At 42.3% G+C, this 24,548-nt stretch overlaps 1 protein-coding gene across 13 annotated transcripts in view; it reads left to right on the top strand.

Annotated features, from left to right (window-relative positions):
• The window catches only part of TTLL5 (tubulin tyrosine ligase like 5), a 286,873-nt gene that overhangs the window by 227,009 nt on the left and 35,316 nt on the right, over positions 1-24,548 (top strand). For 9 of the 13 annotated variants that reach the window (XM_047863906.1, XM_047863908.1, XM_047863911.1 and 6 more), the window contains 2 exons: positions 8,600-8,679; positions 12,866-12,987. The exons of 2 other annotated variants lie outside the window; for them this stretch is intronic. In XM_047863906.1, the coding sequence (XP_047719862.1) occupies positions 8,600-8,679; positions 12,866-12,987 (202 nt within the window). Of the gene's footprint in view, positions 1-8,599; positions 8,680-12,865; positions 12,988-24,548 lie in introns of those variants that run through there. 2 more of the 13 variants (XR_007153248.1, XM_047863915.1) reach the window with 1 other exon arrangement.

The raw sequence follows: 24,548 nt of genomic DNA on the forward strand, positions 1-24,548 counted from the left end.
ATAGTTCCCCACAACAAAGAATTATCCAGCCCAAAATGTCAGTAGCACCAAGGTACTATTGGAATGCAGTGGGCTCTCCTAATGGGAGACTGATGAAACTGACATGGACCCATTGCCTGAGGCCACATCTTTATATGAGGCTGTGGGCCTACAAAGTCAGGAGGATAATGACACACCCTTGCACCTGCTCATGTTTCAGAACTCACCTGGATTTCTAAATATGACTGAGGCAAGAGCACTGAAATACCACTGGAAAGTCTGGTTCTGGATTAGGGTGATGGGCCCTAGGTGGAAGCAGTTATAAAACCTTCTGCCAGGGAGGGGTAGGCAAATACAGAGACAAGGGAGGAAATGATTCCTATTCGGAATGAGCCTACAAACTAAAGTTGCAAAACACATGAATAAATCTGAATCTAAGAAGGATTGCCAACAAAGCGGACAACTGGAACATGAATTCCTTAGAAATGAAATTAACATTTTTGAACAGCCAGACATGTTAGGTCTGGTATCTGGTAGGATTATCTTGTAACATGTGATTCTGATCAGAGTATCGGAAGGGAAACCTTGAGGAAGAGGTGGACAAGTTACACTTTAAGAAATAATAACTGAGACTTCTCTGGAATTGAAGAAATAAATGAGTCCTCGGCTAAAATATTCATCCCATGTACCAAAATAAATGCACATAGACATATCATAGTGAAACTGCAGAACACTGAGCATAAAGGGAAGAGTTACATGCTACTTGAGAGAAAATTCACAAAGGAACACAAAATCCCACATTCTTCTTTTAGAAATAGTAGGTGGCAGAAAACAAGAGCTAACAGCTTCAGAATGTTGTGGTGAAGAAATTTTCAGTCTAGAATTTTATACACAGCTAAACTGTCATTCAAGAGAAAAGCCAAAATAAAAATAATTTTGAGATATTCAAAGTCTAAGAGTATACCACATGACCTTCACTGGAAGAACTAGCAAAGACTGGATAAGATAAAAGTGAACACAGAAGTGTTGGATAACATGAAGCAGTGAGGGGCCAGACTTTTATTAAGTGATAATAAATGCTAATGACTGTAAACATAATTGTTGGTCTTTTAAAAATATAAAACATGTTTGGGACAACAAAGACAAGACTGAAGGCCAAGAGGATTCAGTGAATGGCAAAAATATAGCGGGTCTGTGTCAAGTTCTAAGGGCAAGACAGAAATGTTAAGGGAAAAAAGTAGAAAAAATAAACTAAATTTTACGCTTAGAAAAAAATAGCTAAATAATTGATATATACTCTGTAGCTTTCAAATCCACAGAAGGAAAGAGAAGAGAATGTAGAAACTTTTGAGTCCAGTGGAAGGCAGGAAAAGAAAAAAAAGGCAAAGGAAAAGGATGGTAAGTGGAAAATAAAAACTAAGATAGTAGAAATATATCCAATTATATGAGTAATCACACTAAATGTTAACAGGATTATACTCTTCTATTAAAAGATAGATTATGAAATTGCATTTTTTTAAATAGGCTTCACATCCACTGTGGAGCCCAAAGTAGAACTTGAACTCACGACCATGAGGTCAAGACCTGAGCTGAGATCGAGTTGGACACTTAACCAACTGAGACACCCAGACACCCAGAAATTGTACTTTTTAACATGTTTGGTTGTAGCCTGCTTAAAAGAGAGATACCTACAGTAAAAGTTCACAGTGTGAAGGATTAGAAGAAGGTAAACCATGCAATACTAATTAGGGGCATGAGTATAGCAACAGAGAAAATAGAATTAAGCAAAAAGCATTCACTGGGATGAAGAAAAGCACTGGTACGCAGTTAACATAATAAATTCAAAATCTATAAATCAAATGCTGATAACAGTATAAAGAAATGTTGGAAAATTATCAATCATAGTGGGTGATTTATTTAAATCTGCTTCTATCAATAACTGATAGGTGCCTCATACAAATTTCTGAGGATTTGGACTATTTGAAATATAGAATAACAATTTGCTTTGATAAGTGGCTTTTCATGTTTTCTGACCACCACTTATATTATTAAAAAAAATACATTTTATAAATGCAACCTAGTAAAAATGCCTAAATTATGTATATGAAATAAAAGTTTCACAAAATATTATTTCCTATTATTTGAAAAATGCCGATTGGGTCCCCTAAATTGATTTTGCAACCCCCTTACGAGCCACAGGTCATAGTCTAAAAAACATTAATAGCTCTGCATAGACTCCTGCATCCAGTAGGGAGAATATACATTCTCTTCGAGGATATGTTTACAAAAATTCAACACATACTGTCACAAATGAAGGCTCCACGCATTTCAAAAAATCTGTATCCATTTACACTCTTCAACAGCAAAAAACATTTTAATTAGGAAAAACCAAAAGGTAATGTTTAAAAAAGTCTCGTGTGTTTGGAAATTTAAAAAAATTCAGTACATAATACCCAGCTGTTAGGTTATCATAATGAAAATCATAAAACACTTAGAAGTGGATGGCTGTGGAGAATGCTACGTACCACATTTGTGGGATAGCCAAAACTGCACTCAAAAGTAAACCTGGAACTTTGAATTTATTAAAAAGACAAGAACGATTGAAAATAAGTGAGCTAATCATTTAACTTGAAAAACTATAAAAAGAACAAGAGCAAATTAATCAAAATCAAAATCAAATAATAAAAACACAGAAATCACCTAGAGCAGCCCAGCACGTGGGAGAACACGAGAGAACAGTGCCTTGAGCAGTGTTTGGCACATGGTAGATACTCATTAAATACTGGGTGAAGGAATGAATGAAACTGACAACAAATGGTAGACGGGGTCACATCTGGAAAGACTAATATGGTAAATTTAAAAAAGAGGAAAGACCCACATAGATCATACTAGGAATGAAAAGGAATAAAACAACAAATATAATGGATCGTGGGTTAGACAATGTGTAGTATATTTATAAAATGGAGACTTATGCACCACTACTGCACAAAAGTTGACTTCACAAAGTGCTTCTTGAGTTGGTCTTGTTTTCAGACCCAAATTAATAATGTTCTAATTGTTGTTTGCCAAGGATTAGTATATTAGCTTCTGTTTGTGAGATGCATACATAATCCCTGGACTGATGGATTAAAGGAGGAAGCACACATACACCTGCGTGCATGTAGGTTGTAAGGAACATTGTGAGATGTTTCATCTGTGAGTAAACATTTGCTAAGAAGACTCAAGAGTACATGTCCCTTTTGGAATTCAGTTCTATAACCTAACTTGTGCCTTGAGATTTCTTCTCTCCTTTGGGAGTTAAAAGAAGTTTGGTTGTCACCAAAGTTTTATAAAAATGAGCAAGTGCGGGGTTTCTTTTCAGGACCTTCACAGATGCCACCATGCCTGTCTGCCACAGCCCTGGCAAGGTCAGCATTTCGAGCTCTCCTCTTCCTGTGAAATCTTGAACACTTTTCTCTTGTGGCTCCTTCCTTCTATAGAAAGGTCATCCCCGATGTGGTGGCATGAATCCAAGACAAACTTTCACTTAAACCATTGGAACAGAAACCTAGTACCTCTGTGTTAGAGATGTGGAAAGCCTTGAAAAGAACTCGAAGAGAAACAATATAGCACCAAACCACAGTCAATCTTGTGAAGTAATGAACAAAACAGATCTTAAAGAAAGGATATCACTTTCAGAAAAGTTTCCACTGATCAAAATAATGGGAAAAAAAGAACAGAGGAAACCACAAATAAAGGAAATAAAGATCCACGAAAAAGCACGTCCGAAGCCTTACCAGCAAAATGGATAGTAGGGATTTTGCTTATTATTACCCTCCTTGACTGGCAATGATATGTCATATAGGCTGGCTCTATGGTGTGCTCTTGACGCCAGTGGCATTCCTAGCCAGCTGTTTGATCGGCATTTATTTCCCAAGTAGAGACCAGTATTAGGAGACATCTTTCAATAATAAATGTAGGCACTATTTCGGCTTGTAGGGATACTATTTACTTGTAATGCATTCCCGAACAATGTCTTTGAGAGGCCCAGGAAGGCTGTTCTTCTTTACTCAGGGTAGAAATATGCCCATGTCAGGCCTTTTCTTGGACTTCAGGAAAAGGCAAGAGATCAAAGGAGTAAGTAGGAGTGGAGCAAGTGACTTGAATCCCGGGTTAGAAAGTAGACATTTAATACATAAGGAAACTCTTCGGGTACTAGCCATGAACACATCCCAAGGAAAGATCCTGCCTTCATTGAAAAAAGCATGTCATTATTAATGGAATTCTTCTAATTAGAATTCTTGGTTGTGACTAGCATGCTACTGTTCATGGCTACATCATATCTTGTTTCAGTTTTGACGTGGCTCTGGTAATCGGGAAGCCTGCCCTTTGGCAGCTTTTGATAATAACACGGTTCGTTGTGTGGAGAAGAGTCTGAACTAAGCCCATCACCACAGTTGAGGTTGTAGGAAGCCTCAAACTCCCAACCCTGGGCTATAGCTCCTGTTCTTCTGTCTTCTGGAACCTATACCACTTACAAGAAGAGCAGTTATGGAACACTATGGGACTGCATGGTCACATCTAGCACTCTCCTTGGTTTAAACTCTAACTTTTTTATGTTGTAAAATTAACGGCATCTCTCTTGTCCCATCTTTTCGGTATTCCTCACTGCAAAACTCGATACTTTTATAAGGCACTTTCCTGAGTTCATCTTTTGGTCTTCATATTCCATATGTTCCGTGATTGGAAAACAGCAGCTAACAGAGCTGCACCAAACACACATTTAGCTTTGCACATTCAGCTCTTCAGAGAGAAAGAGACTGTATGGTTTCAGTGGCGGCCAACTCCATGTGATGTTCTTCTTGGGGAGAGCTGGGAGACGCATCGTTCCTCCTGTCAGTCTCATTTCCCATGAGCCTCTTGTGTAGGACGGATATCCTCTGTGCCGTGTGTAATTCTCGTGCTGAAAGACATGTGTTCTATGACAAGCCAGCTGCTTCATTTGGTGCACAGTTGAAGAAACAGTGGTTCGTTCTGATGCTGAAAAATGTGTATATTTGATTTATCGAGAGGTAGTGTGTCAATCTCAAATGAGACCTCTCTTCCTAAGGGAGTTTAAGAATAGTTGTGACCATGACATTTCTGCCTCATAGGCCGCCAATTAACTACCTTTTGACTTTAATAGCAAGTTGCCGTTAACTTCCAGGTTCTGAGTATGTTGTGGACATTCTCCTAGTTAGCACCCACATTCCATATTCAGTCAGAGTCACTGCGTCACCCGACTTAATATTTCTGTACGTGGATAAGCTTATAGTGAATGCAAAGATGGTTAGCAATTCTAAGTAAAAATACCAATTCCAATAAAAGTTAATGTTTGTTTAGCCATTGATATAATACTAGATACCGTGCTAAGTTGTGCCTTACAGTCGCCATCTTCCTTAATCCTCAACAACCCTACGAGGTAGGTCGTGGTAACTTGATGTTAAAGGACAGTAACTGACTCAGACAAGCAGCTGACTATGTAAGGAGTTCCTAAAACACAGGCACTCCCAGGAAAGCTGCAAAGAATTATCGCAGAAGCAGATCAACAAGCACCCTAAGTAAGCTGTGGTTCAAAAGTTCTCACTTAGGAGTGGGTTGACCAGAGGCTGGAATGTATTTTCCCAGGGAAATGATGCTTGCATGACAAAAGCGTATTTACCCACGATGTGCCTGAAGTAGTAATAACATAGACCCAAACCACTTTGTGTACCAGTGTTTTCATGGAAAAGTCCACTCTGAATTTCCTCTTGAATGGCTGTTGGACACGTTTCTCCACCGCAGGGGGAAATGGGGCGCCTGTGCTAGAAACAGTAGGCTCATTAGAAGTGTTCAAAGTTTGAGTCAGCGGTGGCTCCCAAGGCCTGTGATGGGAGTTGATGGAGAAGGCAGGGTGGAAGAGTGACAGGGGATGGACAGAGGGAGAGGAACAGGAGACAGCCCATGAAGGTGAATGGTGGGATAAGAATTCCAGAGAAGGGGGGAAAAGAGGAAAAGAATTTCAGGGAGGAGAAGAGAGGAGAAGGAGTTTAAGGATCCAGACTCACTAGTTCTAAACACCCAGGGACTCTGTTCTCCCTCGGGTAGCTCCTTGTTTGCTGCTTTTGTTTCTTCTACTGACTCTGGTATTTCGCCTGCCTGGTTCCCTTTTGCTGTTCTGCGCGATACTGAGACCAGCTTCGTGGCTTTTCTTGACGCGGCTGCCCCTAACCCAGGCAAATGGCCCTAAGGGTTTTTAACCTCTGTAGAGGAAAGAGCCCATCCTAGGTTCTAGAACTTTTCCTTTTTCGCTTGGACCTGGAAGAGCCAATATTAGCTAGAGATGCTTTGGGTAGTTCTTTGGGTCTATCAAGGGCTGAAATAAAATGGATAAGCATTCCCGATGTAGCTATTCAAGGTTGAGGCTTGTGGGACAAGGGAGAATTCCCTCTGTTCCTTTCTCTCCTGTTTGTCTCTACCATTCCCTTGTCCTCCAATGAAAGTGGAAAGGAGTGGGTGGGGCCGCGATCACAGCTTGCTGGAGGGGAAGGGGTCAAAGAGAGTGTGATCCTTGCATCACTGCTGGGGTGTGCTCTCCATCAGTGACAGGGGGTGGGGGGGGGACCCCCTGGGCACCTAAGCATCTGCCAGAGTCTCCAAGTGCTCTTCGCATCACCTTCCCCTTTGCCCACTAGTCAGCGTTTTCCTCACTTCTCTGCTGATACAAGTCACTTGGACACCTGGGAGCTATAAAAAGCCTAGGTTCTCACACTTTATCCCAGACCCACTGAGTCAGAATCTCTAAGGGAAGGGCCTGGAGAGTTGTGTGATTAACAAGTGACCCCAGGTGGTTCCTGTCAAGGACATTTGACAAACACTGCTTGACCATCCCTCCATCTTGCTGGTCTTTAAAAGCTCCTCGGACATTCTAAACCCCTTTCTGCCTCAGGATCACTATACGTATATTCTATTTCTTCTCCACGAAAAGCTCTTTCCTGATCCCTACTCTTGACCAATAGCTACTTCTCCTAACTTCATGACTTTGCTGAAATACGACAGTTTCAGAAAGACCATCCTTGACCACCGGTGTCACATCTCAATAAGGTTCCCTTGTTTCATTTTCTTTTTAAAAACACTTCGTGCTGTTTCTCCTTAGCATTTATCACATAGTTTGTCCCTTATGTCTTTGCCTAATGTCTGCCTCCTCACTAGTACCAAGCATGGAATACTTTTTGCATGGATGAATAAATGGACAAATAGTGCCAGGAGAAGGGTTCTAACGGTTGGATTGATTGCTGCTCAAGAAATAAAGAACCGAGCGTATGAAACTTTTAGTCTTACAAAGTAAAATTTTTACACGTCAACTAAAATCAAGGTAGATGGGTCCAACAAGTAATTTGTATTTGTGTGGGGCAATGGATCAGATTATTTTTTAAAATATTTATTAGATACCTAATCTGTGCAAAGTGCAATATTAACAGCTATGGCTACAACAGTGAACGAGCCAATATAATCTCTGCCTTTACGGAGCTTGCTTTTTTAAAAGGATGACAGATATTAAGCAACCAGTTACACAATCCCGTAATTACAATTTTGGTAAATGCAATGAAAGAATTACAGATCTGTAAGAGCCTGTAGTGAGGAGATCCAGCATGGTCTGTAGGGCATCAAGCTAGTCATAGAATTTCTAAGGCATGTGGCTGGGGAACCTGTGCCCAAAGCATCCAATTTACTCTGTCCTGTCTCTTGTCAAAGTTGGCATGAGGGGGGGTGCCTCTATATAATAGTTCCTCAACTTCAACACTATTTTTTTTTTTAAGTTTATTTATTTTGAGAGAAAGAGAGAGAGAATCCCAAGCAGGCTCCACACTGTCTGCGTGGAGCTCGATGTGGGGCTTGAACTCATGAACCATGAGATCATGAGACCTGAGCCGAAATCAACAGTCGGACGCTTAACTGACAGAGCCACTCGGGTGCCCCTCAAATTCAGCACTATTGACATCTTGGGCTACAAAATCCTTTGGGGGCACCTCCCAGTGCACTTTAGGAGATATTTAGCACCATCCCTGGCCTCTACCCACCAGATGCCAGTAGACCTCGCTGTTGTGACATCAATGTGTCAACATTGCCAAACGTCCCTTGTGGAAGGGTGGGGTGGGGACAAAGTCTGTCCCTCCTTTCTACCTCAGATGAGAGATGAGAACCGCTGGTCTACATGAACCTTGGTGTTTTTTTTTTTTTTTTTTAATGCCTTTACTTATAATTTATCCAAGTCAATACTGGAAACTTCATTTATTCCTTCAGTGAAGAAATATTTGTTGAACGCTTATTAGGTGCCAGGCACTGGAGACACAGCAGTAGTCCAAGCCTGTGCTTTCTTGCAATTACCTTCCAGTGGAGAGAGATGTACAACAAACTTCAATATATGTAATATTTCAGAAGACGGGGTAGTTGGTCACAGGAGTCCTTTCTGCTAAGATGACATTTGTACCAAGTCTTGAAAGAAGCAAGGGAATGAGCCACATGACAGAGAACACCGAGAGCAAGAGGCAAAGCCATTGGAGGGCCTGCATTTGATCTAACCTTTCTATCTGCTGATCTAACCAAGCTGCTTGTGTTTCAGAGGGTCCACAGAAGGGCAGCTGAATGGACTCCAGAGCAGCCTTAACTCTGCAGCCTTTGTGCCCATCACCAGCTCCACAGGTTAGTGGACACACCAGCTCTTCCGCGGCCGGGACAACAGGGAGGGTGCTGGGCTGGGCATATTCTGTCTTCTGCCTCCGAAGAAACCTGCAGTTCAAAGAACGAGGAAGCATCCAGGCTTTTGAAGCATTGGCAAATGGGCACTTTAGGATGGAATGGTTTTCCAGAACTAGTTCAGGGTAGATGACATTCCTTGGTCTGGGAGAATGCTATCAGATTTGCAGCATTTAGGCTGGTATTTGACCGGTGTTTCACTGCTCATATCGTATTCCCACCAGTAGTGTCTCTCCCTAACTCTTCAGGACAATGGAGCTCTGGTCCTCGATCATAGTCCCTGTCATGCTAATGTAATGGCCTATTGATCCATTGCCAGGTGCTTACTGAGGTCTTTTTGAAACCTCTCATGTAGGTATCCACATCTAAGTCAGGCAGCATTGGTCCAGGCATAGTTTTCTGTGAGTACTAACTCGTAAGAATATACTGATAAGTAATCAGAAAACTAAAAGAAAATCACTTGGATTCAGTTCAACAAATACTTATTATTGAATACCTACTGTGGAGAGAATGAGATGTCAGCTGAGGGACATAAAGGGTGGACCAGGCCATCCCTCCTGTCAGGGAACTTACAGACTTAGGAAAAGAGGAGAGTCAGCAGGGAGCGGGGCTGCAGGGTGGGTAAGCGTCAGGTCCTGGGGATGCAGAGAATAACCATAGACGGTTGGCGGAACACCCGCTGTGCCCGGCACAGTTCTGAATGCCTCACATGTAACAACTCATTTGTCCACAAAACAGGCATATGATAGGAACTGTGTTCCCTGTTTTACAGCTGAAGAAATAAAGGCACAGATTATGAAACATATCTAACATCTCACAGCTAGTAAATGGTGGGGCAGTATTTGAACCCGAGCGACCTGGCCCAGGCTCTTAAGGGATTAGAGAGGGCTTTCTGGAGGAAGAAACATCTAGGCAGAGGGTTGAATGTTGACACGTCTGCTGGCGGGGGTGGGGGGGGTGGGGGGGGGTGGGGGGGGGGCGCGGTGCGGGACTAAAGGAGTGCCAGGAAGAGGGAGCAATACTCCACAGTCGGGGGCGGGGTGAAAATGCCCCATGTTCTGGGAGCCCTCGTGTGTCACTGTGGCGGGGGACTAGGGCACGAGCAGGGAGCAGCAAGAGAGAGGTCACGGAAGTAGCAGGGCCGGTTTGCAAGCCCTGAGTGGGGAACTTGGTCCTGAGTGCAATAAGGAGCCGTCAGGGAGTCTAGAGCCAAGGGATGAGGGGTGTGCGTGTGACATAATACACCTTAACATGATGCCAGATCTCCAAGAAGCCTGGTTAGACTGTATCACAGGGAGAATTACGCACACCTCCGGCTTACTGTGGGGTTCAAGGAAGCCATATATAGAGAAAGGCTCTATAACCACACCCACATCAGGTAATAAGAGTATAAAGACTTTGTTCTCTGCTTAATATTTTAGAACCCGAATTCAAGAAATAGTTGATGGGTATCTACTCGCCCCTCCCCTCCCCCCAAAAAGAATTACTAGGATATGGTAGTTATTTTTAAGGAATGAACATTTCCCCCTGGAAGTGGCGCAGCCTGGGAAGTGGGTGGCCAGGAGAACTGTGCACTGTATGCACAGCTGAATATATCTGTCCACAAACTGCTGCAGCCAGAGAGGTTTGCAAAGCATAGGAGATCCAGGAAACCTGCCTACTGCTATTTGCAGGTCTAACTAACGCATTAAGTACAAAACTGAACGCTCTGCATAGACTCTGGCCAGGGAAGTTGGAAATTTGAGGGGCCAGGTGGGTCATCCCCTCAGCATCTCGCTTATGAATTAATATTTATTGACTGCTGAAGTTATGTGTTAGAGATTTTGTAACCATTGTAATGAACGCAGTGTCAGCCTAAAACCGCAGAACAAAGAGAAAAGTTGTATATTAGTTATATAAAGGTTGTATACTATATATTGTATAATAGAATCCCCGGATTCTAGTATCTCCCTTTTCCCTCTGCTTCTACCTTAAGATGAGTGCATTATTTTTTTTCGCCTTGTTTAGGTAGCCAGCTGTTCACTGCTTTTATCTCCATTGACTCTGGACCTCTAAAGTGCCTTGAATTCGTTTCTAGTCTGTGATTTTCCTGGTGTTCCCGATCCTCAGTTAAAGAAACACTGATGAACTTGGTACACGAGTCTCAGGCATTTTCCACACTTCCCAATAAACATTTTGCCTTAGCGGTACAATAGTAACTAACCCTGTTAGAGTTGTTTATACAGCTCGTAAGTAACTACCTGGCACTTGAGTGTTTCAGCTACAAATCATGCGTTTTTCTGTATGACACATAGATTTAAAGGTGTTATTCTAGGGGTTCAGAAGGATGTCCTATAAAAAGGTTAGGTAGCTATTAGAGACATTTTTCTTTAAACCCAGAAGAAGGGAGAGTAGCCCCTGTAATAAGTCAGTTGTATGGCTCTCAGAGATAGGAAGTTTGTGCCTCTATAGGAATCGCTACGCTGACTTTGAAAGGTATTTAGCCCCTGTCTGGTCCAGTTAACTCAGTTGGTTAAACATGGTATTATTGAGTCCACGAATATAGCAAAAGTCTGTTTCCTGGCCCCTTGACTCTTCTGCAAGTCTAGCCAACCAGGCCTTAAAGCTGTGTGACTTTGTTCCTTGGGCGCCTGACTGAGATCCTGGTTCATCCCAGGGCTCTGTTGAAAAACAACTCAGAATCCTTCCCCACTGATGGTGACCTAGTGACAGTCTTTTAAGTGTGGATGTTAAATGAGGTAGTGGACATGAAAGCTGCTAGCAAAAGGTCTGGAATGCTCCATGAATGTGACTTTTTCCTTGACTTCCCTACCTCAGGCTATATATTCTGAGTTTGCTATGGGAGGCAAGACGTAGAGTCAGCAAATTTGGAAATTTGAGAAGGAAGCTAGAGCGAGGGCCTTTGGCTCAAAGCCAAAGCCATTGGCCTTCGTTCTTTATAACCATGGCATTCTGGAGTTTAGAAGTGGTGATGGGGAACTAAAATAGCAGAGAGTTCCAGATTAGATAACTGGCATTTCTCTTATGCGGACTTCATAGCATAAACTACCATTCTTGCAGGGTCTGAGGCCATACCAGCTGCCCTCATCCCTGGCCCTAGCTTCTGCCTACGCCTCTTCTGTCCTGGAGCCCGGCCTCTATCTGCCCCCCCGCCCCAGTTTGTTTGTTTTGTTTTGTTTTGTTTTGTTTAAAAAGCTCTTACTGGTCTGGAGTTGTTGGAAAGATTCTTGGAACACCAATACTGGATTTCATTTACAAGAAGTGAGCAACAGTGTCCTTGTTAAATATTTGCTATTTGGGGCCTTGATAAAACATACATTTTAGCTTTATCCTCCTTGTTTGCATGGGGCTGGGGCAGCAGCCCATCAGTGTGCCTCTGCCCACCCACCTCCCTGCCTCCCTGTAATACAAGACAAAGGAACTTACTTTAATAGAAAGTAAACCCAGCGGACCTTAAACTCTGAGGATCTAGAAGTCACTTTAACTTTCAAGCGAAATGATTTGCTGGGCAATTCTCAGCGGAATGACCTCTTTTTATTATCAGATTCTTATTCTTTTCACCAAGCGTTATCTAGTTGTTATAGATCCTGGATGGATCTGGAATATAAGAAGTTAATAGTGAAAATGAATAAAGCTCTTAAGATGCTTGCCCTAGTGTCACACATCCTTTGTTACTCCCAAAACGTTCTTCTCTTCCCAGAGCCAGAGGGATAAGAATTTGGGTTTACGTACTCTTACGGTGTTAGAAAGCAAAGGGCACAGGTTTGGTGTTTGGCCGGAAATGGAGCATCAGCATCTGGGCAAACAATGATCCTCTAAAGTCTAGTTTTGTTTTGTTTTGTTTTGTTTTGTTTTCTTGAAATACACATAGGTGTTTTCTCCTTTCTTTATGTTCAATGTATTTCTCAGCCTTCTCTTTCCTTCTTTGGTTCCTTCTGTCGCCCGCCACCTAATGCTAGATACTAGGCGGTTTTCTGGGCCTGGTGTCCCTGGCTAGTCTTCTGTCTGGTTTTTGTCCTGTCCTAAAACCTAGTTTTAGATTTGACCTTTTGTCCTTTCACCAAGATCAAATGAAGTGTTAAGTAGGGATTTTTTTTTTTTTTTTTTTTTTTTTTTTTTTTACATTTTTCAGGACCTTTGGAAGCTCCCCAGGTTATTTTCGCCAGATCCAAACCCTTGCCCACACAATCTGGAGCCCTTGCTACAGTTATAGGACAGAGAAAATCAAAGTCGGTGAAGTCAGGGCCAATTTAAGGTAACAGTAAGAATAAGAGCATATTTTTTTATTATAACTTGCTGACTTTATGCCACAGCAAGAGGCTTAATAGCTATCAAGAGAAGCGATAGTTTCTCAAAATGACAAGGAAATTGGCATTTTATAAAACCAGAGCTCAGAAGGAGTCTCCAAACTGTGGGTCAAAGTTAAGCTACTCCTAGCTTGCTTCTGTAATATCCTGCCAGTAGGTGGCGCTGTGGCAGTAAGAAATTTCCTCACTATTCTGGAGGGTTTTGTTTAAAACCATGGGGACATTGAGGCCAATCAAAGAAAGAAACTAAAACTATAATTGAGTTATCACAGGTAAAGTGTAACAGAATACATTGGAGAGAATGATATTTGAAGTTCAAATCGCAATAGCCTCTAAAGAGAATGTTCTCAGTGATATTTATTATTTTAAAGAAGGCTTTTAGACTAGAGTTGTGTAGTTTGTGAACTGGACTTTCAAATAATGGGAGGCAGGAAGGAAGAAAATTAAAAAATAATTTTTGGGGGGTGAGGTTGAGTGAGTAATTATGCTGTGTGTCTGAGTTAAGATCAGCATGTGCTATAACTGGCCACAAAACAAACCGTAAATCCCAGCCTACCACCCATCCGTAGAAATCTGACATTGAAGGGACGGCCTGACTTGATCTTGTGAGGCTGTACCCACACTTCACCAGCGCTGCCCCACAGTATTTTGTTCCCAGCTGTGGCCTTCAAAACTTTCCAGAAAATTCTCTGAAACCACAAGGTTTTGATGATTCCTTTCCTCTTTGCTCTACCCTACACACTGAAGCATTAATGGCACACCTGCTATGAGCTTAATACCCTTCTTACCTCTGGGGGAATACTTACAAGCTTATTTGAGAAGCATTATTCATCAAAATACCCCAGGAGAGCAAAGGAGGGAGGAAAATTATTTACCCACCACAGGATTCATTTACATTGGATCAGAGAGCTTCAAATATCTTTCCCCAGCCCATCTAAACTCTTTCCAAAAAGGAATGAGAAGAGAGAAGGGAACACCAAATCCATGGCTTGGTCATCTACCAAAATGTACCAGAAAAACTGAAAACAACTCGAGTTCTATTGGTAATACTTGGCCAATGGGCCTTTAATTCTGATATCCAATGATGAACAACTAATGAAATATAGAAAACTAAAGCGAGAAGGTCAATATTTCCTTGAGGAGACTGGCAGCCAGGAGAATGAATGCGACATCAAGCTCCAAACTAAACCGATGGCCTGCCAAGAAGCACTAATGTCCCATCGGCTTCCAGGACTGTGAGACTTGGACCCTGCCGCCGTTGTAATATCACTTTCCTTGAACCTATTTCATTAGTATCCCTTACAGTCCACCCAGAACATTACATGGCAAAGTAGGATCATCAGCAGAGAAGCCTTGGGAAAGAGCCCATCTCTCAACACTTAAATCTCTTGCAAACACAGCCCTGCTGAGCCTGAGCGGCACATAAGCTAGGGAGGGTGATGCTGTACTTTGTAGTTAGCTGAGGCGGTAAGACCTCATGCCAAGCGTGCATGGCCTCGACGCAGAGTGGGTCAGGGGGCCTCAGAAGACCAGGCTGCCATGGTGCAGCACGACCAGCTGGGAGGCTCCGGAGGCAGGCCCACCAGCCTGGCAGGTGGTAGGTGTCAGATGGCCATGGGCTGCCTCTCCCTGAATAGGAGAAATACGTAGTTCACAAAGTGAGGAGGCAGAACCCCAGCGTCCGTGTCCCATCACCCGGATGCTTGTTTTCTCCTTGCTGTGAATGCAGTAGAGGCACGATCACTGCTCAGGCCAGAGGTCCCTTAAACCACAGTCACAGACGAATGTTATCACGAGCTGTAATGATCCTAGAGCCTCTTCATATATGGGGTTCGGGAGGCAGGCAGGTTAGATGCGAGGATTGAAGTATGTTTGCATAGCATGTTATCTAAGACAGAAAACATCAGTTGTCCTGATCAAGGAACGAAGGAGCTGCACTAAAGCATGCTGGGGACTCAGACTTTCTAAGACCCCCACTATGCTGCCCCAGGCAAGGGTCGTATTTAAATAGATACATTATTTTCCGTCTTCTTAGATTCTGTATTGTCTGTTTGGCATCCCTTCATCACAGAGCCAGTTAACTATGTTTTCTGTATTCTCGATGCTTTGACATTTGGGGCCTCACCGAGCCAGAGAGAAACTGCCCCTCCCAGGGCTAGCCAATTCCTAGAGATCATAACAACTTGCCCACGAGTGTGCCTTTCAAATGGAAGCTAACCAGTCCCAAGTTTATATCCCCAACCGCCTCCTTATCTAACTCTCACATGGAACACCCACATTTCCCTTGCCCCAGATTGCTCCAGGGCCAGGTACAACTAGAGAGCACTGCTGGAGCCCATAGCCCACCAGAATCCTTAAAACGAGCCAGCCTTAAGCTGTTTACCCTGCTCTGCCTTGCCTTTCCCAGGGAAATCCCAAGTAAGGTTATGGCCTCGGCTTTCTCCTCACTCCTGTCTTCTGTCTCCTGACCACACTGGTGTTTTCCTCTGTGACCCCGTGTGGCACGCAGTGACCTTCTCTCTGGGACGCTGAGTATAATCAGCTTGCCCCTGCCAAGCCTTGTTCTCATCTCCTCCAGAGCCACACTGACTTAACCATACCATACCCAACTTGTACACCCTTAGAACAAACATCAACAGAGTGAATGTCTTTACTGTGCAGCGCGAGGAGCCAGGGGAAAAAATCTCCATCAATTAGGTTTATACCGCTAACTTCTAAGCAACTGGTCACAGCACTCACTTCATTATAGGCTGTGTTGTATAAGTGGTGTTTTTACAGTGTGTGTGGTGCTAGCCTTAATCTAGCTGCAGCCACACGTGAAGGATGTGGATCCCTCTCCATGGCAAAGTCGCCTGGCTGTCAGCCATTGAAATTTCATGCTTTCCTGTCCTGAGGCCTCTTCTTTTCATTTAGTAACTGTTTCTACATTCAGAAACAAAACCCAAGCATAGCAGAACAACCTGGTTGGAAGTGGGGGAGGAAACAAGCTGGCTTTCAGTTTGGGGGGATGTAGGGGAACACTTCCAAGGTCCTCTAAGGGGGTTCATTTGCCTTAAAGAAAACCAGGGAACTCTATTCCTGAAATGGATTAAGAAGTGGACCACTAAGAAAGATAAGATCTGAAAATTGATATTGTCTCTTGCTGAGCTGGCAAACTGCCAAGAGAGGAGTGATGATTCTTCAATTGTTAACAATTACTACTTTGTTAGAAAGAGACAAGGAAAGCGCAGCAGCCCCTTTCTCAAATTACATTTATGTTACAGAAGTGCACACACCTCCTGGAAAAAATGCTTGGCACCCTGGATTGTGAGGCTCGTACCTACCACTGCCTCTTGCTGCAGATTCGTATTGTCCTGTGTAATATCCGTTCACTTTGGGTGGGAAAAGATCCTGTTTATTCTTGTATTCCTGAACTGGGCAGGTAACCAGCATAGCATTGCCTTACTTTGTAAGTTTTTATACTTATCGCTACAAGTTATCAATCTATACTCTGTGGTTATCCATCCCATGAACCCACACATCTTGCTGCTAATTTCAATGAAATGCTTGTTATAGGCACATACCTTTGCTTTACCATCCTTATATCCCCAGGTCATAATTGCTCCTAAAAGTTCTAAAGAAAGAAATGGCATGCTAAGCCATGCCTGTCTTTGGAAACAGCAAGCTTTGTGCATGGAAATATTTACAGCGCCGCTCGCCTGATCTGTAGAGTGTACTGGGCCCCAAAGTGTGTGGGTGGGTAAGTGTAGGACGCGGAGAACAGTGACTTGATGTGCATTGCCCCGTTGGCATGATCGGTGCGGATATTTATGCTTTATTCCTTGAAATTATAAAGAGAAAGACTCGGATTCTCTTGTCCTCCGAATGAAGGGCATCGCTGGTAAAAGTGGAACAATAGCGTCTCCTACTTCTTTGTATTCTCCTCTTTGGAACACACAAGTATTTCCAGACAGGACTCTAACGTAGGTATCAGGAGCCCTCTTCCCTTAAAACCTAAATCCCGGCTAAGCGGTTACCTGATACCCGAGAGGAACTGCTTGAACATGCGTAATGTCCCCTTAGCTACATCAAGAAAACAAAGCATGTTTCCCCAGTACAAACTAAGGATGTAACTTGGGAAGCCAACCTGGCTGTAAGATGGCGAGATGAAGTAAAGAGGTCGGCTGCTTAGAAGTTGCTATTTTACTCTTATTTATGTGTTTGTGGTTATCAGGAAGAAGAATCACTACGTTTTATATTCAACTGGACTGAAAAGTGACTGAGGGTTTTTTCCGCCTTCCATTCACTTCTCATTAAGACATGTTTGTTCATGAGACAAACCCAAATGAAGATGTTTTAGAATTTGACAAGAGTTTAGCTTTTTTGTTTTTTTTTAATGAGTGAATTGTTTGTAGTTGATCAGACATTGGAACATGGAATCTTGACATCGCCGCTCGTTTTTAGAAATATGACCCTTGCAGGCCTTCGGTGTTTAGTCATCTTTTCTACTGTTCTCCAGTGTAAATTGCCGTTGTGTGTATGTACATATCCTTATCCTCCTCTGTTTACGCAGAGAACTTGAGTCATGTGCAATAGCCTTTTGATTATCAAAAGAGAGGCAGCCTCAGTTTACCTCTTTAAGGAAAGTTACTGTACATAAGCATAAGGAACAAACAGTCTCAGGGGCCGGACCTTATAAAAACTTGCAACCTTGGGGCGTTTGGGTGGTTCAGTCAGTTAAGCATCCAACTTCGGCTCAGGTCATGATCTTATGGTCCCTGAGGTTGAGCCCCACTGAAAGCTCAGAGCCTGGAGCCTGCTTCGGATTCTGTGTCTCCCTCTCTCTCTGCCCCTCCCCTGCTTGCACTCTGTCTCTCAAAAATAAATAAACGTTAGGGGTGCCTGGGTGGCTCAGTCGGTTGAGCGTCCCACTTCAGCTTGGGTCATGATCTCGCAGTTCGTGGGTTCGAGCCCTGCATCCGGCTCTGTGCTGACGGCTCAGAGCCTGGAGCCTGCTTCGGATTCTGTGTCTCCTTCTCTCTGCCCCTTCCCTGCTCATGCTCTGTCTCTCTCTGTCTCTCAAAAATAATAAACGTTAAAAAAAATTTTTTTAATAAATAAATAAACGTTAAACAAAATTTAAAAAAAAAAAAAACCCTGCCACCTTATTTGGGACAATTAGCAGTTGTAGTGGCTAAACAGCAAATCTGTTAGTCCATCCCTGATACCAGGTCGTCTGCTGTCCCCTCGGTGGCTGGCCTCCACTGTTTTCCAGGTTAGCAACTCTGCCGTATTCGAGATTCCACCTCCCTCCGTGTGGTTGTTTCTCTCTCCACTTGTTACGTGCACCTTTCAAAGGACAGAATTAGAATACTCTGCATTCCTTCATTCATTCCGAGACGTGCCCCTGGTGTGCAGAACTGAAGGTGGCAAATGCCCCCTTGCGGACAAATGCCAGCTCTCTGCTAGGATCGCATGACTGCGTGATACAAAGCGGCCAGCTTCGGCACTTCTGACCCCTGTCTTGAGGTGGCATTGTAGCTAGCAGGTACAACATACTTTTCATCCCTACCACAGAGTCTTAAAATAGAAAGCCACATGCAGGGGCGCCTGGGTGGCGCAGTCATTTAAGCGTCCGACTTCAGCCAGGTCACGATCTTGCGGTCCGTGAGTTCGAGCCCCGCGTCGGGCTCTGGGCTGATGGCTCAGAGCCTGGAGCCTGTTTCCGATTCTGTGTCTCCCTCTCTCTCTGCCCCTCCCCCGTTCATGCTCTGTCTCTCTCTGTCCCAAAAATAAACGTTGAAAAAAAAATAATTTAAAGAAAAAAAAAAAAAGAAAGCCACATGCAGTAAAATAACAAAACATAAAAGGAGAATCGAGGCCAAAAGTCAAGATATTTCCAATTTTTCAAATACAAGACGAAATAAAATTACTGTGATCAAGGTTAAATTTGGTTCTGAGTCTCTTAACCATCGAGACAAAAAGGGAAACAAGAAAAATCAGGGTACATAGTTCTCATTTTCAAAAAGGAAGCCATACTCTGGAGGAAAATGAAGCTTTTTCCTGGCTCTTATTCTCCAAGAAGTAGTTCATATGCTTTAGAGAGAGGACACCGAAAGAAGTAAGAGTGCCCTCCCAACACAGCAGTGTGCTTCAAGGAGCTACTTCTTGGCGTGAGCTACAGGAAGTCAACACACATCAGCGCAAGTCAACAAAAACCGTTTTGTGAGGGACAAGCCTATTACAGTCCAAGTCTCTTTCTGGTCCGACAAAACCCAAGGGTAAGGCAGTGATTCTGTAGAGGATTGGATGGATCGCATGTGGCTTAGACAATCCTAAGTGTAACTCCTCTCGGTTGATTGCTTGTAAGGGCTCGTCTTGCTCTTGGGCAGGGACCCAGATGCCTCATCTACACGTGAAGATGCGCGGATATGCTTTGGAAAGCAGGTGGCAGAGGAACCATCTCGTCAAAACTGCAGAGCTAAGCGGTTTTCTCACCCATCATATGGCACGTTCACTCTCTGTTCCTTTATTCACATCTAGTTTCCTCTGCCCGAGCACCATATGCCTCCTCTTGCCTGCTTCCCCCCAATGTGGCTAATTGCTATTTGTCCTTTCTCCTTTCCAACCCTCCCCCACTCCCACGCCCAGTATGAGCTAGATGGTATTTGACTGCACTGAGCACTGACTTGTATCTACTGTGGCATTTATGACACTCTAGTGTCTTTCTGGATGACCTGACGGTTCCCCCACTAGGGCCGTAATTCTCTAGAGGGCAAGGAGGAGTTCCAATTTGATTCTGAAATTCTGGGACCTACCTCAGTGCCCAGCCCATAGAAGAGACTTACAAAATTCTGATTGAATAGATGAATGAGTGAATTTTCATATTTCTGCAAACACCTGTCCACATATACAAATCCTTCTTATCCTCTAAGTTTCCAGTTAAGGTTTGTCCAATAATCTGTATTCATATAATTAGATTCATCTTGCCATTTTTAAAATCCCTACAGCACTTACAATTTATATGACAAAGTTTGGCACTCCACTGTATTTTTGTCATCTTTTATCCTACTTACTTCTGGGGTAAATTGTCCCCAATAAGACTGTAACTTCCGTGAGGGCAGGATTACGTTCCGTATGTTTCTGGAATCCCTAGCAACATCCAAAATGCCTCATTACCTTGTAATACCAGCCCTAAAGAAAAGAATACGTAAAACACATAAGATTTTTCTGAAACATAACCTATATCCCCCTGTTCTTCTGGTTTCAAGAAAATGCTTAACCTCAAGTTAAAATGCATTAACCTTAAATTTCATAAATAATGCATTTTGTTATTTTTTACTATTTTTTTAAAGTTTATTTTAATTTATTTTGAGAGAGAGATAGAGAGCAAGTGGGAGAGGGGCAGAGAGAGAGGGAAACAGAGTTGTAAGCAGGCTCTGTGCTGTCAGTGCAGAGCCCGATATGGGGCTCGAACCCATGAACCACAAGATCTGGACACTCAACTGACTGAGCCACCCAGGCGCTCCTATAATGCATTTTTTTTTTTTTTTATTAAGCAATCTGAAAAATCAGAAGAACCTTCCTTATAATTTACCTACTGCAGTATTTCTAGCCTGTTTCTTGCAATATTGTAAAACTACTTCCTCTAAAACAGAGAAGGAGCCACCGCTGCCCTTCAGGTTACAACCTCTTACACATTCGTGACCATACTATAAACCTACCTTGTAATTACGATGCAGAATTCAAATGTTAGACCACATCCAAGGATCTTATTCTCAGGGAGCAAAGGTTCCCATAAAATGAGATTTAGTTTATTTGAAAAGCATCCTCCTTCAGCATTTTTCCCTCTATATCAACTCATTGGAAGTCTTTGACCTCATAACACCGATCAGGTTTCGCTTTTGAGCACTAAACTGTCTTTTTTATTCCTTTCTGAATTCTCCATGCATTTTTTAGGCTTCTCTTAAATTATGTGATACCTGAACTGGACAACACAGAGATCTTAGAGATCTGTCTAGTATTATGTGTAGTGTAAGATGTATCATCGTGGTTCTGGAGTCATGTAATACGTTACTTATATTGTACAGTGTTCTCAAAAACAAAACAAGTTCTCTCAATCCTTGTCTCCTACTTTCCCTCCTTACTCTTGCTTCAAGTTCAGTGCCATAGTATGGTGTTTTCTAAAAACTGTAAAAATAGAAAGACGATACAATTCAGAAATTCCACTTCTGCATGTATACCCCAAAAGAACTGAAAGCAGGGCCGTGACTGGATATTTGTACACTCAGGTTCATAGCAGCATTGTTCACAATAGCCTAAAGGTGGAAGCATCCCAAGTGTCCCATCAGTGGATGAATGGATAAACAAAATGTGGTGTGTGCCAACAATGGAATATTACTCAACGTTTAAAAAGGAAGGAAGTCCTGACACATGTGACATCATGGATGAACCTGGAAGATTTATGCTAACTACAAGAAGCCAATCACAGGAAGACTAATGTTGTATAATTTCCACTTACTGAGGTAGCTAGAGCAGTCAGATTCAGAGACAGAAAGCACAATGGTAGTTACTGGATGCTGGCCAGAGGGGAGAATGGGGAGTTTTTTTTAATGGGCACAGAGCTTCAGGTTTTTAAGATGAAAAAAGTTCTGCAGGTAGATGGCAGGGACGATTGCACAACGTGAATGTGCTTAATGCCACTGGATTATTCACTTAAAAATGGTCACGTGGGTAATTTTTCCCCTATCCTCTGGCAACTGTGAATCTGTTCTCTGTATCTATGAGCTTGGCTTTTTGGTTTCCTTTTAGATTTCACATGTGAGATCATATGGTATATGCCTTTCCCTGTCTGACTTATTTTACTTAGCATGATGCCCTCAAGGTCCGTCCATGTTGAGCCCAATGACAAGATCTCATTCTTTTTATGACTGAATAATATTCTAGTGTGTATATGTACCACATTTTCTTTATTCATTCACCCATCCACGGACACTTAGGTTGTTTCTACATTTTGGCTGTTGTAAATCATGCAATGAACATAGGGTGAACATGCAACGAGTTAGTGTTTTTGTTTTCTTTGGATAGATACCTAGAAGTGGAATTGCTGGATCGTATGAGAGTTATATTTTTAATATTTTGAGGAACCTCTCTAGTTTTACATAGTGGCTATACCAATTTACATTCCCACCAACAGTGCAACACTTGTTACTTCTTGTCTTTTTGATTATAGCCGTTCTTAACAGGTGTGAAGTGATACCACCTTGTGGTTTTGATTTGCATGTCCCTGGTGATTGGGGATGTTGAGCACCTTTACATATACCTGTTAGCATTTGTATGTCTTCTTTGGAGGAACACCTATTCCATTCTTCTGCTATTTTTAATTGGATTGTTTGTTTTTACCACTGAGTTGTATGAGTTCTTTATATATTTTGGGTATTAACCCTCTATCAGATACAAGATTTGCAAATATTTTTGTCCCATTTGGGAGGTTGCCTTTTCGTTTCGTTTTTTTCTTTACTGTAGAGAAGCTTTTTGGTTGGATGTAGTCCCACTTGTCTATTTTTGCTTTTGTCGGCTTTGCTTTTGTTGTCAAATCCAAAAAATCATCACCAAGACCCACATCAAAGAGCTTACCACCTATGTTTTCTTCTAGTTTTATGGTTTTAGGTCTTACGTTCAAGTCTTTAATCTACTTTTTGAGTTAATTTTTGTGTATGGTGTGAGATAGGGGTCCAGTTTCATTCTTTTATATGTCACTGTCCAGTTTTCCTAACATCATTTATTGGAGACTGTCCTTTCCCCATTGTATATTCTTGGCTCCTTTGTCCTACACTAACTGACCATTTATGCGTGGGTTTATTTCTGGGTTCTCTATTCTATTCTGTTGATCTATGTGTCTGTTATTATGCCAGTGCCATATGCCATACTGTTTTGAGTACTATAGTTTTGTAATATAGCTTGAAATCAGAAAGCATAATGCCTCCAGCTTTGTTCTTTTTTTGTCAAGATTGCTTTGATTCTTTGTGGTCTTTAGAATTGTTTGTCCTATTTCTGTGAAAAATGCCATTGGAATTTTGATAGGCATAGCATTGAATCTGCAGATTGCTTTGGGTGGTATGGACATTTTAACAAAAGCGGTTCTTCCAATCCATGAGCATGCAGTATTTTTCCACTTATTTATGTCTTCTTCAATTTCTTTCATCAGTGTCTCATAGGTATTCAGTGTAGTCTTTAACCTCCTTGATTAAATTATCCCTAGGTATTTTATTCTCTTTGATATAATTGTAAATGCAATTCTTTTCTTTTTTTTTTTTTTTATTTGTTTTAATGTTTATTTTATTTTTGAGAGAGAGAGCACAAGAAGGGGAGGGGCAGAGAGAGAATGGTACAGAGGATCTGAAGCAGGCTCCGTGCTGACAGCAGAGGAGCCCGATGCAGGCTCAAACTCACGAACCTCAAGATCATGACCTGAGACAAAGTCAGGCGCTTAACCGATTGAGCCACCCAGGTGCCCCAAAATGCAATGATTTTCTTAATTTCTCTTTCTGATAGTTTGTTGTTAGTGTAAAGAAAAGTAACAGGTTTTTGTATATTGATTTTGTATTGTGAAACTTCATGGAATTCATTTAACAGTTTTTTTGGGTGGAGTCTTTAGGACTTTTTCCATATGAATGTCAGGTCGTCTACTAATAGAGACCATTTTACTTCTTTTCTGATTTGGATGCCTTTTATTTCTTTTTCTTGTGTGTTGCTGTCACTAGGACTTCTAGTACTGTGTTGAATAAAAGTGGGGAGAGTTGGCATCCTTGTCCTGATCTTAGAGGACAAGCTGTCAGCTTTTTACTGCTGAGTGTGATGTTGGCTGTGGACTTGTCCTACATAGCCTGTATTGTGTTGAGGTGCGTTCCCTCTGTACCCACTTTGTTGAGAGTTTTTATCATAAATGTGTTTTGAAACTGTCAAATCTTTTATGCATCAATTGAAATGATCATATTTTTATCCTTCATTTTGTTGATGTGGGGTGTCACATTGATTTGTGGGTGTTGCAGCACCATTGCGTGGGTGGAATGAATCCCACCTGATCAGGTGGATGGTCCTTTTGCTGTGCTGCTGAGTTGAGTTTGCTACTATTTTGTTGAGAATTTTTGCACTTACATTCATCAGAGATATTATTGGCCTGCAGTTTTCTTTTCTTGGGGTATCCTCGTCTGGTTTTGGTATCAGGGTGATGTTGGCCTTGTACAGTGACTTTGGAAGTGTTCCCTCCTCTTCTACATTTTGGAAGAGTTTGAGAAAGACTGGTGTTAGTTCTTTAAATGTTTGGTAGAATTCACCAGTGAAACGGCGTGGTTTTGGACTTCTGTGTGTTGGAACGTTTTTGATTACTGATTCAATCCCATTTACGTTACGTGTACTTGACCACAATTTAAGAAAGACTATAGATTATGTAATGCACCCAGTACAGTGTTTGGCACGTGGTAGGTACTCAGTAAATGATAGTTCTCACTATTTGTCACAATTCAAAGC

Source organism: Prionailurus viverrinus, chromosome B3, assembly GCF_022837055.1.
Source record: "Prionailurus viverrinus isolate Anna chromosome B3, UM_Priviv_1.0, whole genome shotgun sequence".
Lineage (NCBI taxonomy): Eukaryota > Metazoa > Chordata > Mammalia > Carnivora > Felidae > Prionailurus > Prionailurus viverrinus.